At 47.5% G+C, this 19,796-nt stretch overlaps 1 protein-coding gene across 1 annotated transcript; it reads right to left on the bottom strand.

Annotated features, from left to right (window-relative positions):
* Nucleotides 1-446: 446 nt before the first annotated feature.
* Nucleotides 447-19,515, bottom strand: mcm5 (minichromosome maintenance complex component 5). Its single transcript, XM_043679318.1, has 15 exons — nucleotides 19,381-19,515; nucleotides 18,666-18,794; nucleotides 15,140-15,312; nucleotides 14,505-14,660; nucleotides 12,839-13,005; nucleotides 11,453-11,624; nucleotides 9,302-9,413; nucleotides 8,069-8,212; nucleotides 7,107-7,172; nucleotides 5,953-6,129; nucleotides 4,633-4,745; nucleotides 3,901-4,029; nucleotides 3,642-3,784; nucleotides 3,172-3,299; nucleotides 447-855 (listed from the first exon to the last, which is right to left on the bottom strand). Exons 1-15 carry the CDS (start codon nucleotides 19,513-19,515, stop codon nucleotides 754-756), a joined length of 2,046 nt encoding a protein of 681 aa, XP_043535253.1. The 3' UTR covers nucleotides 447-753.
* Between the last annotated feature and the right edge of the window lie 281 nt (nucleotides 19,516-19,796).

Genomic DNA, 19,796 nt, shown 5'->3' with positions numbered 1-19,796 from the left:
TCTCTACCTCTCCCTGGATCCCATGTGATCTAATCTCATTAACCAGTCAGCTGTGCGGAACCTTGTCAAAGGCTATGTAGAGAATGTATACTGCTCTGCCATCATCTATCTTCTTGGTCTGTTCTTCAAAAAACTCAATCAGGTTTATGAACAGTTTCCCACGCACAAAACCATGTTGACTATCCCTAATCATGCCTTTCCAAATGCAGGTAAATCCTGTCTCTGAATCCCTTCCAGCAACTTATCCACCACCACTGTCAGGCTTACCTTTCTTCTTTTTCCTCACTACTGCTTAGGATCCCAACCACCAATCAGAACAGTGCAAAGCCTCCCGAATAACAGTAGCAAAACTCCCCACCAGGATATTCAAGGAGGGCCAACAAAGGACATATTCCTGAAGGCAGGCACTGTCTGAATAAGAATCACAATGAATACATACACACAAGTTAGAAACAGAAACCTTTCTGGCAAGCAACTTTATTGAAGAATTAAAAGAGTTGTCAGATAGAGTGTCACAAATTCCTTATCCAGTGATTAATAAAAGGACAAAAGCTATGGCTGTCCAAAGGCCATTTGTCCAGCCTGTCTCCACCTGCAGCCTCCCAGTTACCAATAACTGCCACGTCACCTTGGTAACCTGGTTCTAGACCCAGGGCAAGGACAGCAGGCACACAGGCAGAAAAGGGGTGGATCACACACACAGTGCAAGGTGGCTGCAGAGGCCCCAGCCTCACCCCCTCACCACAGTCATCATTACTTGATGCGGTAAAGGACCTTGCGTTGCATTCGATGCTGAATCTCACCTCGTCGCATCATCAGATGCAGCACCTTATAGATGGCATGTTCCGGATATTTCTGCAAGAGAACAGAGCAAGAGGAGAGGGACACTCATTACTAATAGTATGAGTAGCAATTCAGCTCATCGTGCTTAAGCCACCCCAATTCCATCAGCCCACCTGTTCCCCAAAGCCCCCAGTCAATCATAAATTAACCCCCACTGCCCTGTTCTCACTTTCCCCATTGGAATACTTCTCCCATGTCTACAACAATCTCTGCTCCAACAGCCAGGAATCCTGCAAACTTTTGTTTAATCTTTCAAGTCTGAGTGAAGTTTAACTCACGTCTCACTAGCGATTCACTACATGCAAATTTCTTTACCTTACCAAACTTTAACTCTTACTAACTGAATGCCTCAGTTCAATCTCACTTTTCTTAATTCCCCTACAAAAGAACCCAAGCAGCTGCAGGCTATTCCCATCAAAAAGGGATACCCTTGTCTACGTCATTTAAACCTGTTAGAATCTTGTACATCGACATTCTCCAACTGAATCTTGAAGCCAAAACCCATCCAGTTCATTCACGGTTTAAGAAAATCTGCCATTTTTAGCTTGTCTGGCCTACATACGACAGCAACGTGACCTCATTCTTAACTGCCTTCTGAAACTGTAGAACCATTCTGACAGAACTCCTCTGCCCCCTCTCAGGAACACTGACCAGAACTGGACACAATTCTTTGGCTCTGGCTAGGTAATTGCTAGTGAGAGGCCTCAGGGTGATTTGAATTCAGACAGGGAATGGGAGCATCTGGTAAGTTTGGCTCCCAAAGCTCTCCAGCATTGCTCTGCGTTTCATTTCTCTTCGGCCGGGTTCTGATGGAGGCCCGACTGACTTTTCTCTCCCTTCATTCTTAAATCGGGGTATGCAGCATCACTGGCTGGACCAGCATTTGTTGCCAATCTCTAACTCTCCCTAAACGGAGTCTTGCAAGGCCATTTCAGAAGGCTGGTAGAGAGTCATACAAACATAATTAATCAGGAGCAAGCCATTTGGTCCATCAGGCCCAACTCCACCATTTGATAAGATCATAGCTAATCATGGTCATGATGGCAGGAGACCTTTGACATGTATTAACTAAAAGCCTTTGCCTTAAAAATATTTAATTGCTCAGGCTTCACTACTCTCAGGGAGAAATGAAGTGGAGGTTCCTGTGTGGAATTGGAGAGGACCAAGTTAAAAATCACACAACACCAGGTTATAGCCCAGTGGGTTTATTTGGAAGCACTAGCTTTCGAAGCGATGCTCCCTCACTGGGTGGTTGTCTTCACCTGATGAAGAAGCAGCGCTCTGAAAGCTAGTGCTTCCAAATACACCTGTGGGACTATAACCTGGTGTTGTGTGGTTTCTATCTCGGGGTGAAGAGAATTCCAAAGACTCTCGACCTTCCAACAAATTGTCATCACCTCCAGTTTTAAAGGACATCCTGTATAGTTAAACTCTCTCTTCCCCAGTTCTGGTCTCTGCCACTCGGGAGGGAACGGACATTGCCTCAGCATCCACCCAGTCAAGTTCCTGCAGGACCTTATGGCATTCAATAAGATGACAGCTCATTCTTCTAAACTCTAGAGATTATAGGTCCAACCCTGTGTACACTGTCCTAGTGAGATAACCCCATCACCCCAGGAATCAGTGTGTGAACGTTTTGTAAACTACCTTAACAAAATTCAAGGTGACCCTGCCTCTACTGAAAAAAAAAATGCAGAGGCCAACAACACAGGGGAGAAACAACTTCTCATCCCCATGGTGAAGGGTTTTGAAAACTGGTTTGGAGCCTGGGATCAACTGTGGGCCAAATTAGGTGAGGGGTGGCAGATTTCCTCCCCAAAAAGGGGCCTGAGTGAACCAGAGGATAAAATGATGTTAGCTGTCATGGTCACCTTGACTGAAAAGAGCTTCATGTTCCAAAAAAAAAGAATTACAGATGCTGGAAATCAGGTCACTAGACCTGAAATGTTTACTCTGCTTTCTCTCCACAGATGCTACCAAACCTGCAGAGTTTTTCCAGCTTTTCCTGTTTTTGTTTCAGCTTCATATTCCAGGTGGATTGATCGAATTCAAGTATTGTCAGGAGTCAGGGTGGGATTTAAACCACAGCACTGCTGCTCGCACTGGTGTTTTATTACCTGACTGCCATATAAGATGATGGGACTTCTAACGTTTTTATTGCCTCAACCTCTGGCATTTGATTTGATCAAGACTAGCCTGAGGCTGTGCTCCAGCCACAAATCAACTGTCCCTCTCTGTTCAGCACCAGGACCAGCAAATGTGGCGTTGGGGCAAAAGGCCACTCAGTCCATTGCTGTCAGTGCCAGTCCCGGCAAGTGAGCCACCCACCTGTTTGAGGAAGTCCTGGACGATGCTGTGTTCGGAAACCTGCGAGCCAATGGCAAAGCGACGCTTCAGTTGTTTCTCAACACGAACCAACATCTCCTGGTCCTCCGCTGTGGTGAAGCCCTCAGCTCCTGGGGGTGGGGCGAAAAAAGGCAGAGCATGGGTTCAGAGGACCCAGAGAGGAGACCTCCATTCGTCCCCTCAGGGTCGTGCCTATCGCATCCCAGTAAGAACCCTCTCGCCTCAGTGCACCAAGAACCATCCCCTCCCCTGCCTGCAGGCCCTCCCAAACACTCAGCCAGTTCCTGACCCCGCAATGGTAATGCTGCGTTATGTCTGTGAACGGCACTAGTTCACAAGATTCCGTGGGGTTTGGCCACTGCAGACCCCTTCGCAAAACCTCATTCTGGCACAACGAAACAAAGCCAGCAAACATCATCCTCTCAACGATCTGCTCCCCCTCCCTCACTCACCAACCAGACTTCCCGACAATGCCGCGTCCAGGGTGGAGACCTGGAACAGCCGCAGGGCTTCCTCAACGTCACGCTCCGTGGCAAACGGCTGCAGCTTCATCTTTGCCAGTGACTCGGAGATCCGGATGATGGCCTCCAGCTGCCTGCAGGGGGGAGAAGAGACAGAGTCAGTGGATACAGGAGGGGGTGGCAACCAAGGTGTTGGGGGAAGGAGGTTGTTGGCACTGACGTAACTGAGGGCTGAGCAGCAGACACCGACCTGACAGTGATGGGGATGCTGCTGCTCCGATCACTCTCTCGCTCGTGTTCCCGTGCCCCACTCCGCATTAGGATGTACCGGTTTTTCAGCTTCTCTGCTGCCTCTGCCGACAGCCTAGGCCCACACTTCCTGCAGGAGATAACCCCGAGACGGGGAGGTTATAAATACAGAAACACCCTTACCAAAACCCTTGAACCAGCCCACCCCAAAATAAAACAAAGAACCGTGGATGCTGGATATCTGAAACATGCAAATAAAAGTATTCAGAACAGCCTCTGTTTAGAAGTTGTTACGAAAGTATACAGGACTCGAAACATTAACTATATTTTCTGTCCACAGTCGCTGCTAGACCTGACGAGTTTCTCCAGCACTTTTTTTCTGTGTTCCAATAAAACCCAGTCCCAACTACTCACCCAGCAGAGCCAACTGAGAGGCATGCAGCCTCATCTAACCCTCCCCCAGCACACAAAAACAAGGTGGCTATTCAAATGCACAATGCAACACAAGTTTGTCTCCCTTCACACTGGCTTACCCATGACTCCAGGCTAAAATAATTCAATCCTCAACTAACTGCCAAGGATGGGACTCAATCTCCAGGTCTTGACCAACTCCCAGCCAGGATCTGAGGCATAAAACGAGTTCTATCCTCTCCTTTGCACCGTGCGCATCCCCATCCCAATAAACTCAATGATCGCAAAAGCAGTCTGGCTGCTCCCCCCCCCCCTCACTCACGTGCGGCAGTACGAGATATAACGCTTCAGCTTGCTGAGCTCGATCTCTCCCTCGACTGCCTGGGTCTGGGTCAGGGCACTCAAATGCACATTCATGACATGTTTGGCCAGAGTCTGTGGCAGAGAGGAGAAAAAAAAACAAAAAATGAGTTTCTTGACAAACCGAAGGAACCGAACACGAGGTAATCAGCTGGCGCACAATTCACCCTGGGTACCACTGGAATTTATCTGAACTATTCACAGGACATGGTTGTTGTCATCTCTAGTTGCCCTTAAACCAAGTGGCTCTCTAAGCCATTTCAGAAGAAAATTAAGAAACAGCCATATTGCAGAAGGTCTGGACCCTTGTCTAGTTACATCAGGTAAGGATGGCAGTTTCCTTCCCTAAGAGGCATTAAAAACCCATCTGGTCCATTGCAGTAATTGTTGCTCGTCATCATGTTCACCTTTACTAAGACTAGCTTCAATTTTACATTCTAATCCACCTCAACAGAAGGTTCCAGGTAAAGAACAAAGCAAGTTTACAGCCTAGGAATAAGCCTTTTAGCCCTCTAAGCCTGAGCCATCCAAATGTACTGTCTAAACCAGTCAGTCAATTCCTAAGCATCTGTATCCCTCTGCTCCCCACCTACTCTTGCATCTGTCCAGACGCATCTTAAATGAATCTACCGTGCCTGCCTCTACCACCTCTGCTGGAAACGCGTTCCAAACGGCCACCACCCTCTGTGTGAAGTACTTGCCACGTGTATCCCCTTAAACTTTCCACTCTCACCTTTGAAAGCATGACCTCTGGTTATTAAATCCTTCACCCTGTCTCTATCCACCCTGTCTATACCCTTCATTATTTCGTAAACCTCAATCAGGTCCCCCCTCAATCTCCTTTTTACTAATGAAAATAAACCTAACCTAACCTCAACCTCTCTTCATACTAGTACCTTCCCTACCAGGCAACATCCTCGTAAACCTTCTCTGCACCCTCTCCAAAGTGTCCACATCCTTTTGGTAATGTGGCGACCAGAACTGTACACAGTATTCTAAATGCGGCCAAACCAACATCCTGTAAAAGATCAAAGTTCACCATCTGCTATGATGGGACTTGAACCTATGACCCCAGAATGTTAGCCTGGAAGTTTTTTGTATTATCAGTGCAGTGACATTACCACTACACTGCCACTGGAGAGCTTAAGTAATCACAACTAGCATCCCACCCACTTGCAAACTGAATTCTCATCAATTCACCCCACAGCCTCTCCTCACATTCCCAAACTAAAGCCTCAGTGATTCATGTCATGACCAGCATCGCTGCTGACCCTAGCCTCACCATGTCTCTCTCCTCATTGTGCTCGTCCTTCACGATGAAGATCATGTCGAATCGAGACAAGATGGTTGGCATGAAGTCAATGTTTTCCTCTCCTTTTGTATCATCCCAGCGTCCAAAAACAGAGTTTGCTGCAGCCAAGACCGAGCAGCGTGAGTTCAGAGTGGTCGTGATCCCAGCCTGTGGAACAGTTAGCATTCCCATCATCCTCCAAGTCTCCAATATTCCTGCAACACACAGCCCTGGGAAACATCCCTGCCATCCACTCTAACAGTGGCAACCCTCCTCAACTGATGGAGTTTGTCCTCAGCAACAATACCCACCTTAACGTCCCAGGCCCGATACCTCAGGTAAATGGGATCCAAGGAAATGTGTTTGTTGAGAGAGGTCCGGTTGGAATGCTATGCTTCTAGGAATTCTCGTGCATGTCTCTGTTTGACTTGTCCTAGGATGGATGTGTTGTCCTTCCTCATCTGTATGTAAGAATACTAGTGAGAGTGGGTCATGTCTTTTTGTGGCTAGTTGATGTTCATGTATCCTGGTGTCTGGTTTTCTCTTGTTTGTCCAATATAGTGTTTGTTACAGTTCTTGCATGGCATGTTGTAAATGACATTGGTTTTGTTTGTTGTCTGTATAGGTCTTACAAGTTCATTAGCTGCTGTTTTAGTGTCTTGGTGGTTTTGTGAGCTACCATGATGCCAAGAGGTCGGAGTATCTGGCAGTCATTTCCAAGATGACTTTGATGTAGAGCAGAGTGGCTAGGGTTTCTGGACATGTTTTGTCTGCTTGTAAGCAAAGCTAGGCCTCCAGATCAGCAAAGTTCATTCAAATCCACAAGGAGACACGGTCCCCAGTAATAGTTCCAGCTGTCAGCCCATGCCTTTATACAAATCCATCATCTCAGCCTTTCAACTGTGACCTCCACCCTCCCTTCATAGAATGGTCCCAGTGCCAAAGGAAGCCACTCAGCCTGTCAGGATAGTCCCAGGACACAGTACATTGAGCTGGCCTCTCCATTCTTCCCTGCTTCCTGGAAAATCCCACCTTACTACCCCAAAGACTCTCGTTTGACAAAACACGCCACAAAACTCCCTCCTAGCTTTCTGACCTCAGGGTCACAGTCCCAAGCATGCCCCCACCTGGGGCTGGCTTCTCACCTTGGCAATGGAGATGGTCTGCTGCTCCATGGCTTCATGGATTGCCACTCGATCGTCCTCACGCATCTGAGACACAGCAGATTGGAGTCAGCAAAGTTCAAGGCGCCAGGCCATTCTACCCCTCTCACCTGTAGTTTCTTTTATGATTGCATGGGACATGAATGTCACTGGCTGGGCCAGCAGTTGTTGTCCACCCCTCACTGCTCTTGAATGCAATCGCTTGCTAGGCCATTTCAAGGGGGCAGCAAAAAACACTCAGTCAACCACGCTGCTGTCAGTCTGGAGTCACCTATAGGTCTGACCAGGGCGAGGATGGCAGATTTCCCTGCCTAAAAGGACATTAGTGAACCCAATAGATTTTTACAACAGATGACAGCTGCACGGTCACTATGAGGATAGTTTTCCAATTCCAGATTTTATCAAATTCAATTTTAAGAACATGATCCAGGGCCTCTAGATTACAAGCCCAGTGACGTAACCACTGCACTGCTGCCTCCACTAGCACGCTGGAGTCAATTTCAAAGATTCACGAGTCTTTAAGTGGAGACTGCTCACCTCACCTCCACCCTAGAGTGAACCCGTCATTCAAAGAACACAACCCCTATTTACAAATTTCTCAACTGGGGCAAAACATTCAACTCACTGGCACAAAGAGTTAGAGTAGTTGGACCAACTGATCATTGAGCAGTTTTGTATTGCACTAAAACATTAATAAACACACCTTTCTAGTCATGGGAGATCACCCACCTTATCAGGATCAATGCAGCACAGAACTATCAGAGTTCCCTCCTCAAAATTACTGACACACTGAGGTAATTTAATGTTCAAATTTTGACAAAATTACATTCAATGCAACACACTCGCTATCCCGTATAAGGAATTTTGCTTTGGATCAGACGTCGCAAGCTGGTCCGGTATACATTGACTAGTTCCAGAGAGCCTTTGAGCACACTCCCTCGTACCTTGTCAAACTCGTCGATGCAGACAACGCCCCCATCAGCCAGAACCATGGCGCCCCCCTCCATGATGAAGTTTCGAGAGGATGGATCCCGCATGACTGAAGCAGTGAGTCCGGCCGCACTACTTCCCTTCCCAGATGTGTACACCTACACAACACAAAAACAGTCCACACCCATCAGCAGAGGAGTCACCGTGGCATGCGGACAGTCTCCCTCCTGCTTCCAGCGGAGCCAGCAAATCGAACAGCACCAGCCCCTCAGCGCTCCCAGGGACACAGGGAAAAGCGACCTTTATTGCTGACCTCAGGGGCATGTGGGGAGGGTCGGACTGGAGTCACATGTAGGCTGGACCAGACCACTGTCAGCCCTGAAGGATTCTGGGTTTCCCTGACCCACCCAACAGTTTTAGCGCTCATTTTATCTGGAGCTGGCGCATAAATCAATATGCTAATTCAACCCGTGACCTTGAGATCCCAGCTCCAACACCACATCTGGAGCTGACACCAGGAGCCAAGGCCTGTAATACTAGGCCTCAGTGCAGGATTAGAGAAGGTGGGACTGTTTGCCCTGGACCGGCAAATGCAGGGAGGAGATCTGATAGAGGTCTTTAAAATCATAACGGGTCATAACAGAGTAGAGAAGGAGAATGTCCTCCCCCTCATGAAGAATTTAGGAACTAGAGCAATGCCAATCTAAAGCAATTGGTAATAGCAGCAAAATAGTCTCATTGGAAGAAATAAAATAATGGAGGTGGGGAACAGTGGAGATAGATTGCATTCAAACGGTGTTTTAGATTGTTATTTGAAAAGGAACAACATATTCGGTTAGAGGGAAAAGGCAGGAGAATGGCACAGTGGCTCAGTGGATAGCACTGCTGCCTCACTGCACAAGGGACCCAGGTTCAATTCCAGCCTTGGGTGACTGTCTGTGTGGAGTTTGCACGTTCTCCCAGTGCCTGCGTGGGTTTCCTCCGGGTGCTCTGGTTTCCTCCCACAGTCCAAAGATGTGCAGATTAGTTGAATTGGTCATGCTAAATTGCCCATAGTCAGGGGTGAATATGGGGAATGGGTGGGTTAACCTCCGGAGGGTTGGTGTGGACTTGTTGAGCTGAATGGCCTGTTTCCATACTGTCGGGAATCTAATCTAATGGCACTGAGAACTACACAGAGAAGCAGAGCAGGTGAATCATCTCATTATTCAGGTGTCCTCACAACCTTCGCAGGTAGCCATGCTTACCCCGATGGGTGAACACCTCTCCACAAACTTCAGCAGCTGAGACTTGGCCGTCCCTGGGTCCCCAAGCATCAGCAAATTAATGTCACCTCGCCGTGTCAGACCGTCCGGCAGACTACAGGGGGAGAAGCAAAGGCCAGTTAAACCACCCAGTCAATCACTGGTATGTTGTACCTTGATCCCCTCCCCTATCAGCATATACAGAAGTAGTTAAATGACTAGAAATCTATTCACCTCACTTTTGAACATCTGAATTGGTATAGGAGGCAATTTGGCCTACCATGTCTGTACCAGCTCTTCAAAAGAAGATTATTTAATGTCAAACTCCTGCTTTCTCCACGTACCAACAATTTCCATCCAAATAATTATCCAGTACCCCTCAATTGAACTTGCCTCCACCACATTCCCAGGCAACGCATTTTGCATGCACACACATCAAATATATTCAATAAATGAACTTCCACGGCGTTGCGGCAGAGGATAACAAAAACTTGCCATGCCATGTGAACATGTTCCTCCTCTCAATTCGAAACGGGTTTTCTCCGATTTCTGTGACTGTGACCCATTTTGAGGCAAATCCCAGTCTGCGGAACCAAGGTAAGAGCAAGCACACATACACATGGAAACATGCACACACTCTCAGCGACCTTACAGTACACACCAGCACTGTTTGATTACTGAACAAAATCAGATACCAAGGTGTCGGGACAGACCACCAAAACCTTGGTTGAAAGCAGATTTTGAGGCATGTTTTAGGAAGTGGGTACAAAGTGAAGAGATTTTCAGGGTATGATTTAGAAACAAGGTACAGGAGCAGGCCATTCGAACCTGCACCGTCATTCAGTATGATCACGGCTGATCATGCAATCTCAGTATCCCATTCCCACTCTCTCCCCATATGCCTTTAGCCACAAGGACTATGCCCATCTCCCTCTTGAATATATCTAATCAAGTGGCCCCACCAGCTCCCTACAGGAGAGACTTCCACAGATTCTGAGTGAGGAACTTCTTCCTCATCTCAGTCCTAACTGGCTTACCCCTTATTCTTAGACTGTGACCGCTAGCTCTGGACTTTCCAAACATCTGGAACATTCTTCCCACATCTAGCTGGTTTAGTCCCATCAGGAGTTTCTATAAGCGACCCCCCTTTTTCTTCCAAACTCCAATGAGTACAAACTCCTATGAAGCTGTATTTGCAATCCAGTAAAACCTTGCTTCACAGAAAATCACTTAATAGAAACAATGGGGCTTTTGGGAAAAGTGGGGTTAGGGGCTGACCAGCAAAAAACAAAATTACTCATGATCGCTCAACAATCATCCAAAATCTTAACGCCAAGTATAGCACAGCCTGAATGAAGGTTGAAATCATATTTATTAACAAAAGCAAATTTAACAGTGCATTAATAAGAGTAAGAAAACTTCTCATTGTACAGTACCTCTCTCAGAAAGCTGCTACTGGCAGCTGACATCGAGCGTGTGCAGAGACTTCAGCGGATGCACAAAGACTGGCACCAATGTCGCACATGTACAGATGATGGCGCATGTGCAAAACGGCATAGATTTTGCCAAGGACATCGGCGCATGCAGCGCGCAAACTAATACCTGCTGGAATTGCACTATTTCCAACAGAGGTAAGCGTTCTCCAAAATACCATTCCCTAATTCTTCAGTGACGTTACAGCCAAATTGCGCGGCCCAAAAGCGCTTTATACCAGAACTACCTGTACATGCCCAGTTGGTCCGGTCTTTCCCATATGTCAGTCCTGCCATCCCAGGAATCAGTCTGGTGAAGCCTCACTGGACTCCCTCAATAGCAAGCATGTCTGTCCTCAGACTAGGAGACCAAAACTACACACAATACTCAAGGTGTAACCTCACCAAGGCCATGTATAACTGCAGCAAGACATCCTTACCCCTATACTCAAACCCTCTCGCTCTAAGGGCAGCACGCCATTAGTTTTCCTCACTGCCTGCTGAACCTACATGCCAACCTTCAGCGACTGCTCCACCATGATTATGCTGCACCTCACCTGGCAGCTGAAGACACAGCCATAATGAGACACAGAGGAGAAGTTTACATTGATGCAGGGTCAGACCAAGATCGCAAGTAGATCTCTTTAACAGAACCACCCCTTTCCACATCACAAACACTCACCGCTTCCTGGAGCCCCCGAAGAGCAGGCATGCAATGGCCTTCTTGATGTCAGAGCTGCCGTAGATGGAGGGAGCAATGCTTTTGGCAACAGTCTCGTAGATGTTGGGCATGGCAGCTAGCTGGCGGAACTCCTCCTCGTCCTGTGGGGCTGTGGTACCAGACAGGCCGTGTCCTAAGGATAATGATACTATTGTGAGATCAAGGACCCCTGTTCCAGAGAGATGACTCCCCATCAGAGAGCGGGTCAGCTCACTGCCGGCTCTCAGTCCCGGAATTTATTCACCAATTAAAATTAAACAAAACCCTCCTCGATTAGATCGGACTACATGGGTCTCTCCCAAGGAAGTTCCCACACCAGACCTCAAGGCCCATGAGCCCTCTGAAGAGCAACCCACCCAGACCCATTCCCCTTCATTTACCCCTGACTAATGCACCTAACACTATAGGCAATGTAGAACGGCCAATTCACCAAACCTGCACACCTTTGGACTGTGGGAGGAAACCGGAGCACCCGGAGGAAACCCACGCAGACACGGGGAGAATGTGCAAACTCCACACAGACAGTTGCCCGAGGTGGGAATTGAACCCAGGTCCCTGGCGCTAAGAGGTAGCAGTGCTAACCATTGAGCCACCCACTGGAGAAAACCCAAGCACACTCAAGGGGCAAACCAGATTAAGGGACACATGATCTATTGAAACAGAACATGAAGAGCATCTTGGAAACAAATCTCAAGCTACATGAATAAATCAAATTGTAATTCATGCAAAAAAAAGACAAAACTTTCCAATAACCTCATGATATCCCTCGGCTGTTTCCAGCCGACATACTTTTGAAACAGTCACTGCCTGCAGAGGAAGTGTGGCAGCTAACGTGCACAGTCATCTCCCAAAAACAGTAACGGGGTAATATCCAGGTGATAGGTCACCGGGATGTTCCCTGAGGGATCAATGTTGACCAGGACACTAGGGATAACGCTCCAATCCCCTGCTCATCTCTGTGAACTGGTGGCTGTGAGATTGCAGCTCTGACAGTGTAGCACTCCCTCAGTACCACAGAGGTCCTGGTTTAAACCCTGGAATAGGGTCCAGTGAATTCAGAGTTGAGGGGAGAGGGATCATAGTCATGAAAGCATGGCACTGTGTGAACATGGTCAGAATCAGTGGGACAATTCACTGGCTCCTCATTGTCCTCTGCCATCTGAGGACCTGAGTGTTAAGGCAGCCCAGTTAACAATTTCACATAGGAGAGTTAACGGAGGGATGTGTATCTGTGTGCTTGTGTCTGAGTGCAAGTGTGTGTGTGTGTGTGTGTGTGTGTGTGTGCGTGTGCGTGTGTGAGAGAGAGAGACAGAGAGTGCCTGTGTCAGGGTGAGAGGCAGGACATACCTGTACCCTCAGTGTCGACCTGGATCCCAACCACTCGGATGTAGGATCCCCGGATCCCCACTCCAACTCGGTCACGACCTTTGTTGCGGCCTGCACCCGCTTTCTTGATGGAGTAGATCCCCATGATGGTGACACGGTTTCCAGGGACGACTTTATCACACAGGTACCTGCAGTGAAGACAGAGAGTGAGAGACAAAGTGTGTGTGTGTGTAAGAGAGAGAGAGAATGTGGTGTCTGTGAGACAGAAGGTCAGTCACCAGCAGGAGGTGAGGGTGGGAGATTAAAGGCCAATTCCATCTACCAACACCACATCACCACCCAAGCATGGAGGTACAGAGGGGCACAAACCCCAAAACTCAGTTGTAAAAGGGAGGCTCTCAAAATAGTGCCCCATCTTCTGAACTCAGCCACAAGCCTCCAGTGAATCAACTGCATTGGTCCTTAAATATGATGACCAAAACTCTACACCATATTCAAGATGTGCTCTCACCAATGCCCTGTGAACTGAGCATAAAATCTTGCATTCAATTCCACTTATAAGGACAGCAAATTCATTAGCCTCATTGATCACTTCATGTACCTACATAATAACTTCTAGTGACAAAACATGTAGATTTCTGCAGTGATTCTGTTTATGCAACACTCTGCTTTTTAGATCTTCCTACCAAAGTGAACTGCATTTTTCGACATTATACTCTTTCTGCCAGATTTTTTTTGCCCACTCACTCAACCCATCTAGATCGGCCTGCAACCACATGTAGTCTTCACAATGTATTTTCCTGCCTTCCATGGTGTTGTCTGCAAAGTTAGGCCCTGATCATTGGGTGTGAATTGTAAAAAGCTGAGGCCGCAGTTCAGATCCCTGCAAGATTCCACTCGTCATAACTGTCCAATCAGACAAAGACCAATGTGAGAATACTGTTTGCTGCCAACCCATCACCCATCCATCCCAATCTGTTATTCCCTAAACAATGAGCCCTTACTTTTCACAATAGCCTTCTGTAAATCCAGACAGAGTAAACCTACAGATTCTCCGTTACCCACAGCACATTACTCCTACATAGAGAAACCCCATGGATTGATGCAGCAGGGCCCACATTGGTAACTGCACCCACCTCCTCCCGACCAGGATCCTGACAAGAACCGGATAATTACTCACTGGGGGCAGAAATAGATTCATAGAACCTGTGCTCTGCAGAGAGAAGGTTTCAGCCCATCGAATCTGCACTGACCCTCTGGACAGCATCCTGGTTCCTCCATCCGCATCCCATAACCCTGGATTTACCCTGGCTAGTCCACCTAGCCTGCACATCCCTGGACATACGAGCAAATTCAGCATGGCCACTCCACCTAACCTACACATCATTGCACTGTAGCAGGAAACCGGAGCACCCAGAGGAAACCCACGCAGTCACAGTGAGAGGGTGCAAATTCAGATGGGCACCTGAGAGTGGAATCGAACCCAGGTCCCTGGCGCTGTGAGGCAGCAGTGCTAACTACTGAGCCACCGTGCTGCCCTATTCACTGCTGCTGCCCAGGGAGGCACAGTCAGAGTTAACTGCCTGCAGTGCAGGTGAACCAACCTTGCCCCACTCCTCATGTGGCCTGACTGCATCCCCATCACTCAGTGTACCCCGACCTCCGTCACGCCACCCCACCCCAGTACCTGTCACAGTAAAGCTGCATGTGTCGGGGCATCTCTCCATGAGGCACAGCGTCAGGAGCTTCTTGCAGCTTCAGGGTTTGGAAATCCACACATTTGCACTTGTCAGGAATGATGAAATATGGGTCCACGGGGCACTTTGGGCGCCCGGCCTGCTCCCTGCAAACACACCCACATAACGCCTCCGTCATCCTCAGTGCAAGCAGCAACAACCACCCCAGGCCTTGAGCTTGAAGGCAGACCGGCCAACAAATCTCTACCCCCCCGCTACCCACCAACATAAATGAAACATTACCCAGAAAAAAAACTTTTCAACCTGAAACCTTTAATAAATCAGGGTAGGAACAAACTCAGGGAGGGCCCCACAAATCTCCACAATGTAAGCAAGGGAGCCCGTTCCAGATATGTAGCTAATGAGGATATTGAAAAACCAGAGGAACGAACAGCACAATTCAGGAGCAAATAGAAGTTCAATGATGGACATTGTTTCTCACTCATTGGCTTTACCAGGCACCAATGCAAATAAGGTCAGGGCGTGGGCAGCAAATCTTCGACACGGGAGTGAAGGTGTTAGGGAGCGGGGGCATAGCCTCAGCAACCCACGATCCAGACTCGATAATGCCACGCCTCACACTCACGTGTTGCACTTGCGTGGCAGGGTGTAGCCTTCCAGCCCGGGGCGGACCGCGATGTTGCTCATCACGTTGCGACAGCCACGACATTCAATGGCAATTCTGGTGGCCTTGGCCCGCACTGAGCTGGCAGAGATCACAATGCCCGGAATCTTCACCAAACGAGACATCTGGTCCGACTGACAGGGGAAAGGGAGTATTAAAACAGTGCCAGGCAAAACCTCACACCTTATTAAAAAAAACAATTTATAAAACAGAAATTTGCCTGGATGGTATTTAAAAACATTTCATCTTTAGACATTACACAGAATATGGAATTTTCGCACAGTGGTGGTGATCCAGAACCAGGGAACACAGTCTTAGAGAAGGGGTAGACTGTTTACTCCTAATTCTTATGTTCAAGGTTCCCCAGAGCATTGGTCTGGGCCTCTGGATTATGAATGATGCGACCACAGCCCAGACACAAAATGCAGGTGGGAGGATGAAATGTGGAAGAAGCTGCAGAGGTGCTTCCGTGTGACTTGGACAAGTTGAATGAGTGGGCAATTGCATGGCAGATGAAGTATAATGTTGATTAAGGGTGGATTATCCACTTTGGTAGCACAAACAGGAAGGCAGATCATCTAAATTGCGATAGATTGGGAAAGTACAAGACATGGGAGTTACTTGTCTCCCAGCCATCGTAAGTAGGCAGCCAGTGAAAGTTGCAGAAAGTATACAGGTATTGGGTTTCATAGTGAGAGGATTTGAGTACAGGCATGGGAATGCCTCACTGCAATAGTACAGGGTTTTGGTAGCTGCACACCTGCAGTACTATGTGCAGTTTTAATCTCCTTATTTGAGGAAGGATGTCAGGCTATGGAGGGAGCACAACAACGGTGTAATTGACTGCTTCCTCCGCTGGCAAGACTGATGTCCGAGAGACTGGATTAAACATACCGGAGTTTCGGAGAAGGATGGTGGGCGTAGTCTTGGGTTTTGAAATTATATTTTCAAACGAATTGTTCAGGGTTAATTGGAAAGAAAATGTAAAAGAACATGAAAAGCAGGTCTAATACAAAAACAGCCTGCTTTTCATGGAAGGTGAGCACATGCCACTGACCCACATCTGAGTATTGCCCTGTTATGTAATTCAGAATTGGAATTAGACTTTATTGTTGTGGGTATATGAATAGGAAAGGTCTGGAGGGATATGGACTGGGTGCTGGCAGGTGGGACTAGATTGGGTTGGGATGTCTGTTCGGCATGGACAGGTTGGACCGAAGGGTCTATTTCCATGCTGTATATGACTCTATAGACATACAAGAGTACAGTGCGAAGTGTACATATCGCCATTCTCTGGCACTATCTTGGTTATACACTGGATGACAAAACTGCAAAAACACAGGGGCCAGCTGGATTTGTTTTTCAGCCCGTTGTGAAGGTTGGAAAATTACTACAGCAATTATTAAAGAGAGATTAAACGCACAATCTCAGATTCAGAATACCATTAGTATCAGGGACTTTGCCCCACTTATTAGACTTTTTAACCATTGGGCAGGGGTTCACAACATTGGTGCCATGGAATCTGAGACAGAGCTTCGAGTGTCATACCACCAGAGTCCCTGACAGATAGAAGGCAGTGTCAGACTCATGTATTTGTGTATACTCACTTGTTAGTTTGCCTATTTCTCTAATAGATAATAAGTAGATTAAACTACTAAATTGGCTTGACATTAAAGTGCATGCGTCATTACTTTTGCCAGCATTTAGCCCATATCCTTCTAGATCTTTCCTATCCACGTACCAATCTTAGTATCTTTTAAACGTTGAAATTGTACCAACTTTACCACTTGCTCTGGCAGCTCATCCAATACACCCACCACCCTCTGTGGTCCCTTTTAAATCTTTCCCCTCACCTTACAAATATGCCCCCAAGTCTCAAAATCCCCCCCTACTCGTGAAATCTCCCACCCTAGGAGAAAGACCTCTGCCATTCATCTTATCTATACCCTTCATGATTTTATAAACTTCTATAAGGTCGCCCCTCAATGTTCTATGCTCCAGTGAAAAAAAGTCCCTGCCTATCTTCACAACTCAAACCCTCCATTCTCAATAACATTCTGATTAATTTCTTCTGAACCCTGCTCAGCTTAATAATATCCTTCCTCTCCCAGAGAGACCAGAACTGAACAGTATTCCAGAAGGGGTGTCACCCACGTACTGTACAATCTCAATGTAACATCCCAACTCCTTTACTCAAAGATCTGAGCAATGAAGACAAGGACGCTAAATGCCTTCTTAACCACCGTGTATATGTGACGCAAATTTCAGAAGAACTATGCATCTGAACCCCTATGTCTCTGTTTTACAACACCACCCAAGGCCCGACTTTTAATTGTGCAAGACCTGCCCTTATTTGTTTTACCAGAAATTTCTCCCTTCACTGGCTTCTCTCCAAGCAGAACAGACCCAACCTCTCCAATCAATCGTCACAACTGAAGTTTCTTGATCCTGGAACCATTTTTGTTAACCACTTTCGCATTTTCTCCACTCCAAAACACTAACATCCTTTGGTCTCATATGTTTCAATAAGATCACTTCTCATTCTCCTACACTCCCGTGAGGATAGGCCCAATGTGTTCAACCTCTCAGATGCCAACCCCTTTATTCCAGGAATCAGCTGAGTGAACCGTCCCTGAATTGCCTCCAATGCAAGTCCATACCTTCTCAAGGGGTAGTGTCCAAAATTGTACAGTTGTTTTAGTTAAAAGCTGTGGATCTCACCAACTCCCCTGTCCATTTGTAACAAAATGTTCTCCATTTTCTATTCCACCAATCTTCTAAAAATCACCAACGTACTTTGGCTTGCTCATCACTCACTAATCTAATCTTCAGAATGCACGAAACAGGATACAGTATGAAGTAAGTGGCACAGTGGTTAGCACTGCTGCCTCAGAGCGCCAGAGACCCAGGTTCAATTCCCGCCTCAAGCGACTAACTGTGTGGAGTTTGCATATTCTCCCCTAAACTGCGTGGGTTTCCTCCCATAGTCCAAAAAAGTGCAGGTTAGGTAAACTGGCCATGCTAAATTGTCCGTAGCGTCAGGTGAAGGGGTAAATGTAGGGGAATGGGTCTGGGTGGGTTGTACTTCGGCGGGTCGGTGTGGACTTGTTGGGTTGAAGGGCCTGTTTCCACACTGTCAGTAATCTAATCTTTATAAAAACTGCAGACGCTGGAAATCAGAAACGAAAAAAGAAACTGCTGGAAAAGCTCAGCAGTTCTTCAGCATTTGTGGAGAGAAAGCAGAGTTAATATTCCAAGTCCAGCGCTGCTTCTTCAGAGCTAGTTATAGCTAGGAAAAGGTTGGTATATTTGAACAAGAAAAATGAAAATCCTGATGGAGGGGAGCAGAACTTCCACAAGGTGGGCATACATGAAAGGGATATGGCAATGAAATGCTTCATAAAGAGAGTGAGAGCTTAATAAACCTTTCCCTGATATCCCAACAGGCAGGGGCACATCTCACCAGAAACCCCTCCCCGGTTGTTACCTTCAGGCTGCGGATATTAGCAGAGTTGGCACTGGACCGCAGCATGACCTGGATCTCCTGAAGCGTCTCCTCACCAGCTGGGCGTGGGCGTGTCACTTCATCTGCCACCTCTCGCGCTGCCTCCTCCAACTGCAGGGGACAGGAAGCAAAGAGAGAGGCACACACACACACAGATATAACTACAGTCACTCACACACTGCACAGTCCCCACCCCACGACGAGACTCTAGAGCGGGCCGATACCACACATCTTTCTCAGCTGGGAATGTGGCGTTGGTGTTAATTAATCAACCCAAGTTTGCCCTCCTCAGAGAACATTTAAATCATCACCTTCCACCCTAGTAGTAGAACCAGGTGGCAAAAAGGACACTCAGGTCAAGCCCTATGGGAACCAGGAACAACCTACTACAGATAATGTCACCGAGCACCTCATTAACCAGGAGCAACCCTGGATAACTCCAGACTATTTGACTGCTTGGGTATCACAACTGTGATTCATGTGGCATTTACTAACTTTACAGAAAGGGTGCATTCCAGAGGATTGGAAAATGCCAGGGCAATGGTACACCAGCTCAGCTATTCCTGTGTCACATTTCAAGTCTGTGATCCCTCCCAACCGTGGTCAGCGGTCACACTGAATGGACAATGGTCCATGCTGGGAAGGAAATGCTCCCTCCTGATATCTTAGGCAAAGGGGAATGCCTTTGGGTTTTTACCAGTGGCAGGTGTTCAGATGGTTGCTTGAGAAGGTAGTCAGCCAAATCCTCATCGAAGCTGCTCAGATCCTCGAGGGACACCTCGATCCAGTATTGCCCCAGGTTGTAGTGACGTTTCAGTTCATCCCTGTGCATCAGTCAAAATCCAAAGGAATTAAATGCCAGAGCAGCAAAGAGCATGTTAGCTTCCCTGCACCTCCCCTTGCCCCATTCCTGTCAATTCTCTCCCTACTGGCCTCATTACCCATCCCTCCTCCAATTCAACATTCACCCAGATCCCCAACACCCTCTTCTCACTCCTCCTTTCCCTCAATTCCCCCCAATGCCCATTTCCCTGAACAACTACCCCACCTCCTTCAGACCTCCCTCGTCCTTGCCCCCCCGCTCCCCTTCCCACCACCCCGGGATACCCCCAC

This window comes from Chiloscyllium plagiosum, chromosome 39 (assembly GCF_004010195.1).
Source record: "Chiloscyllium plagiosum isolate BGI_BamShark_2017 chromosome 39, ASM401019v2, whole genome shotgun sequence".
NCBI lineage: Eukaryota > Metazoa > Chordata > Chondrichthyes > Orectolobiformes > Hemiscylliidae > Chiloscyllium > Chiloscyllium plagiosum.
Note: the sequence above shows the minus strand (reverse complement) of the source record. Positions and strands in the feature narration are given on the sequence as shown.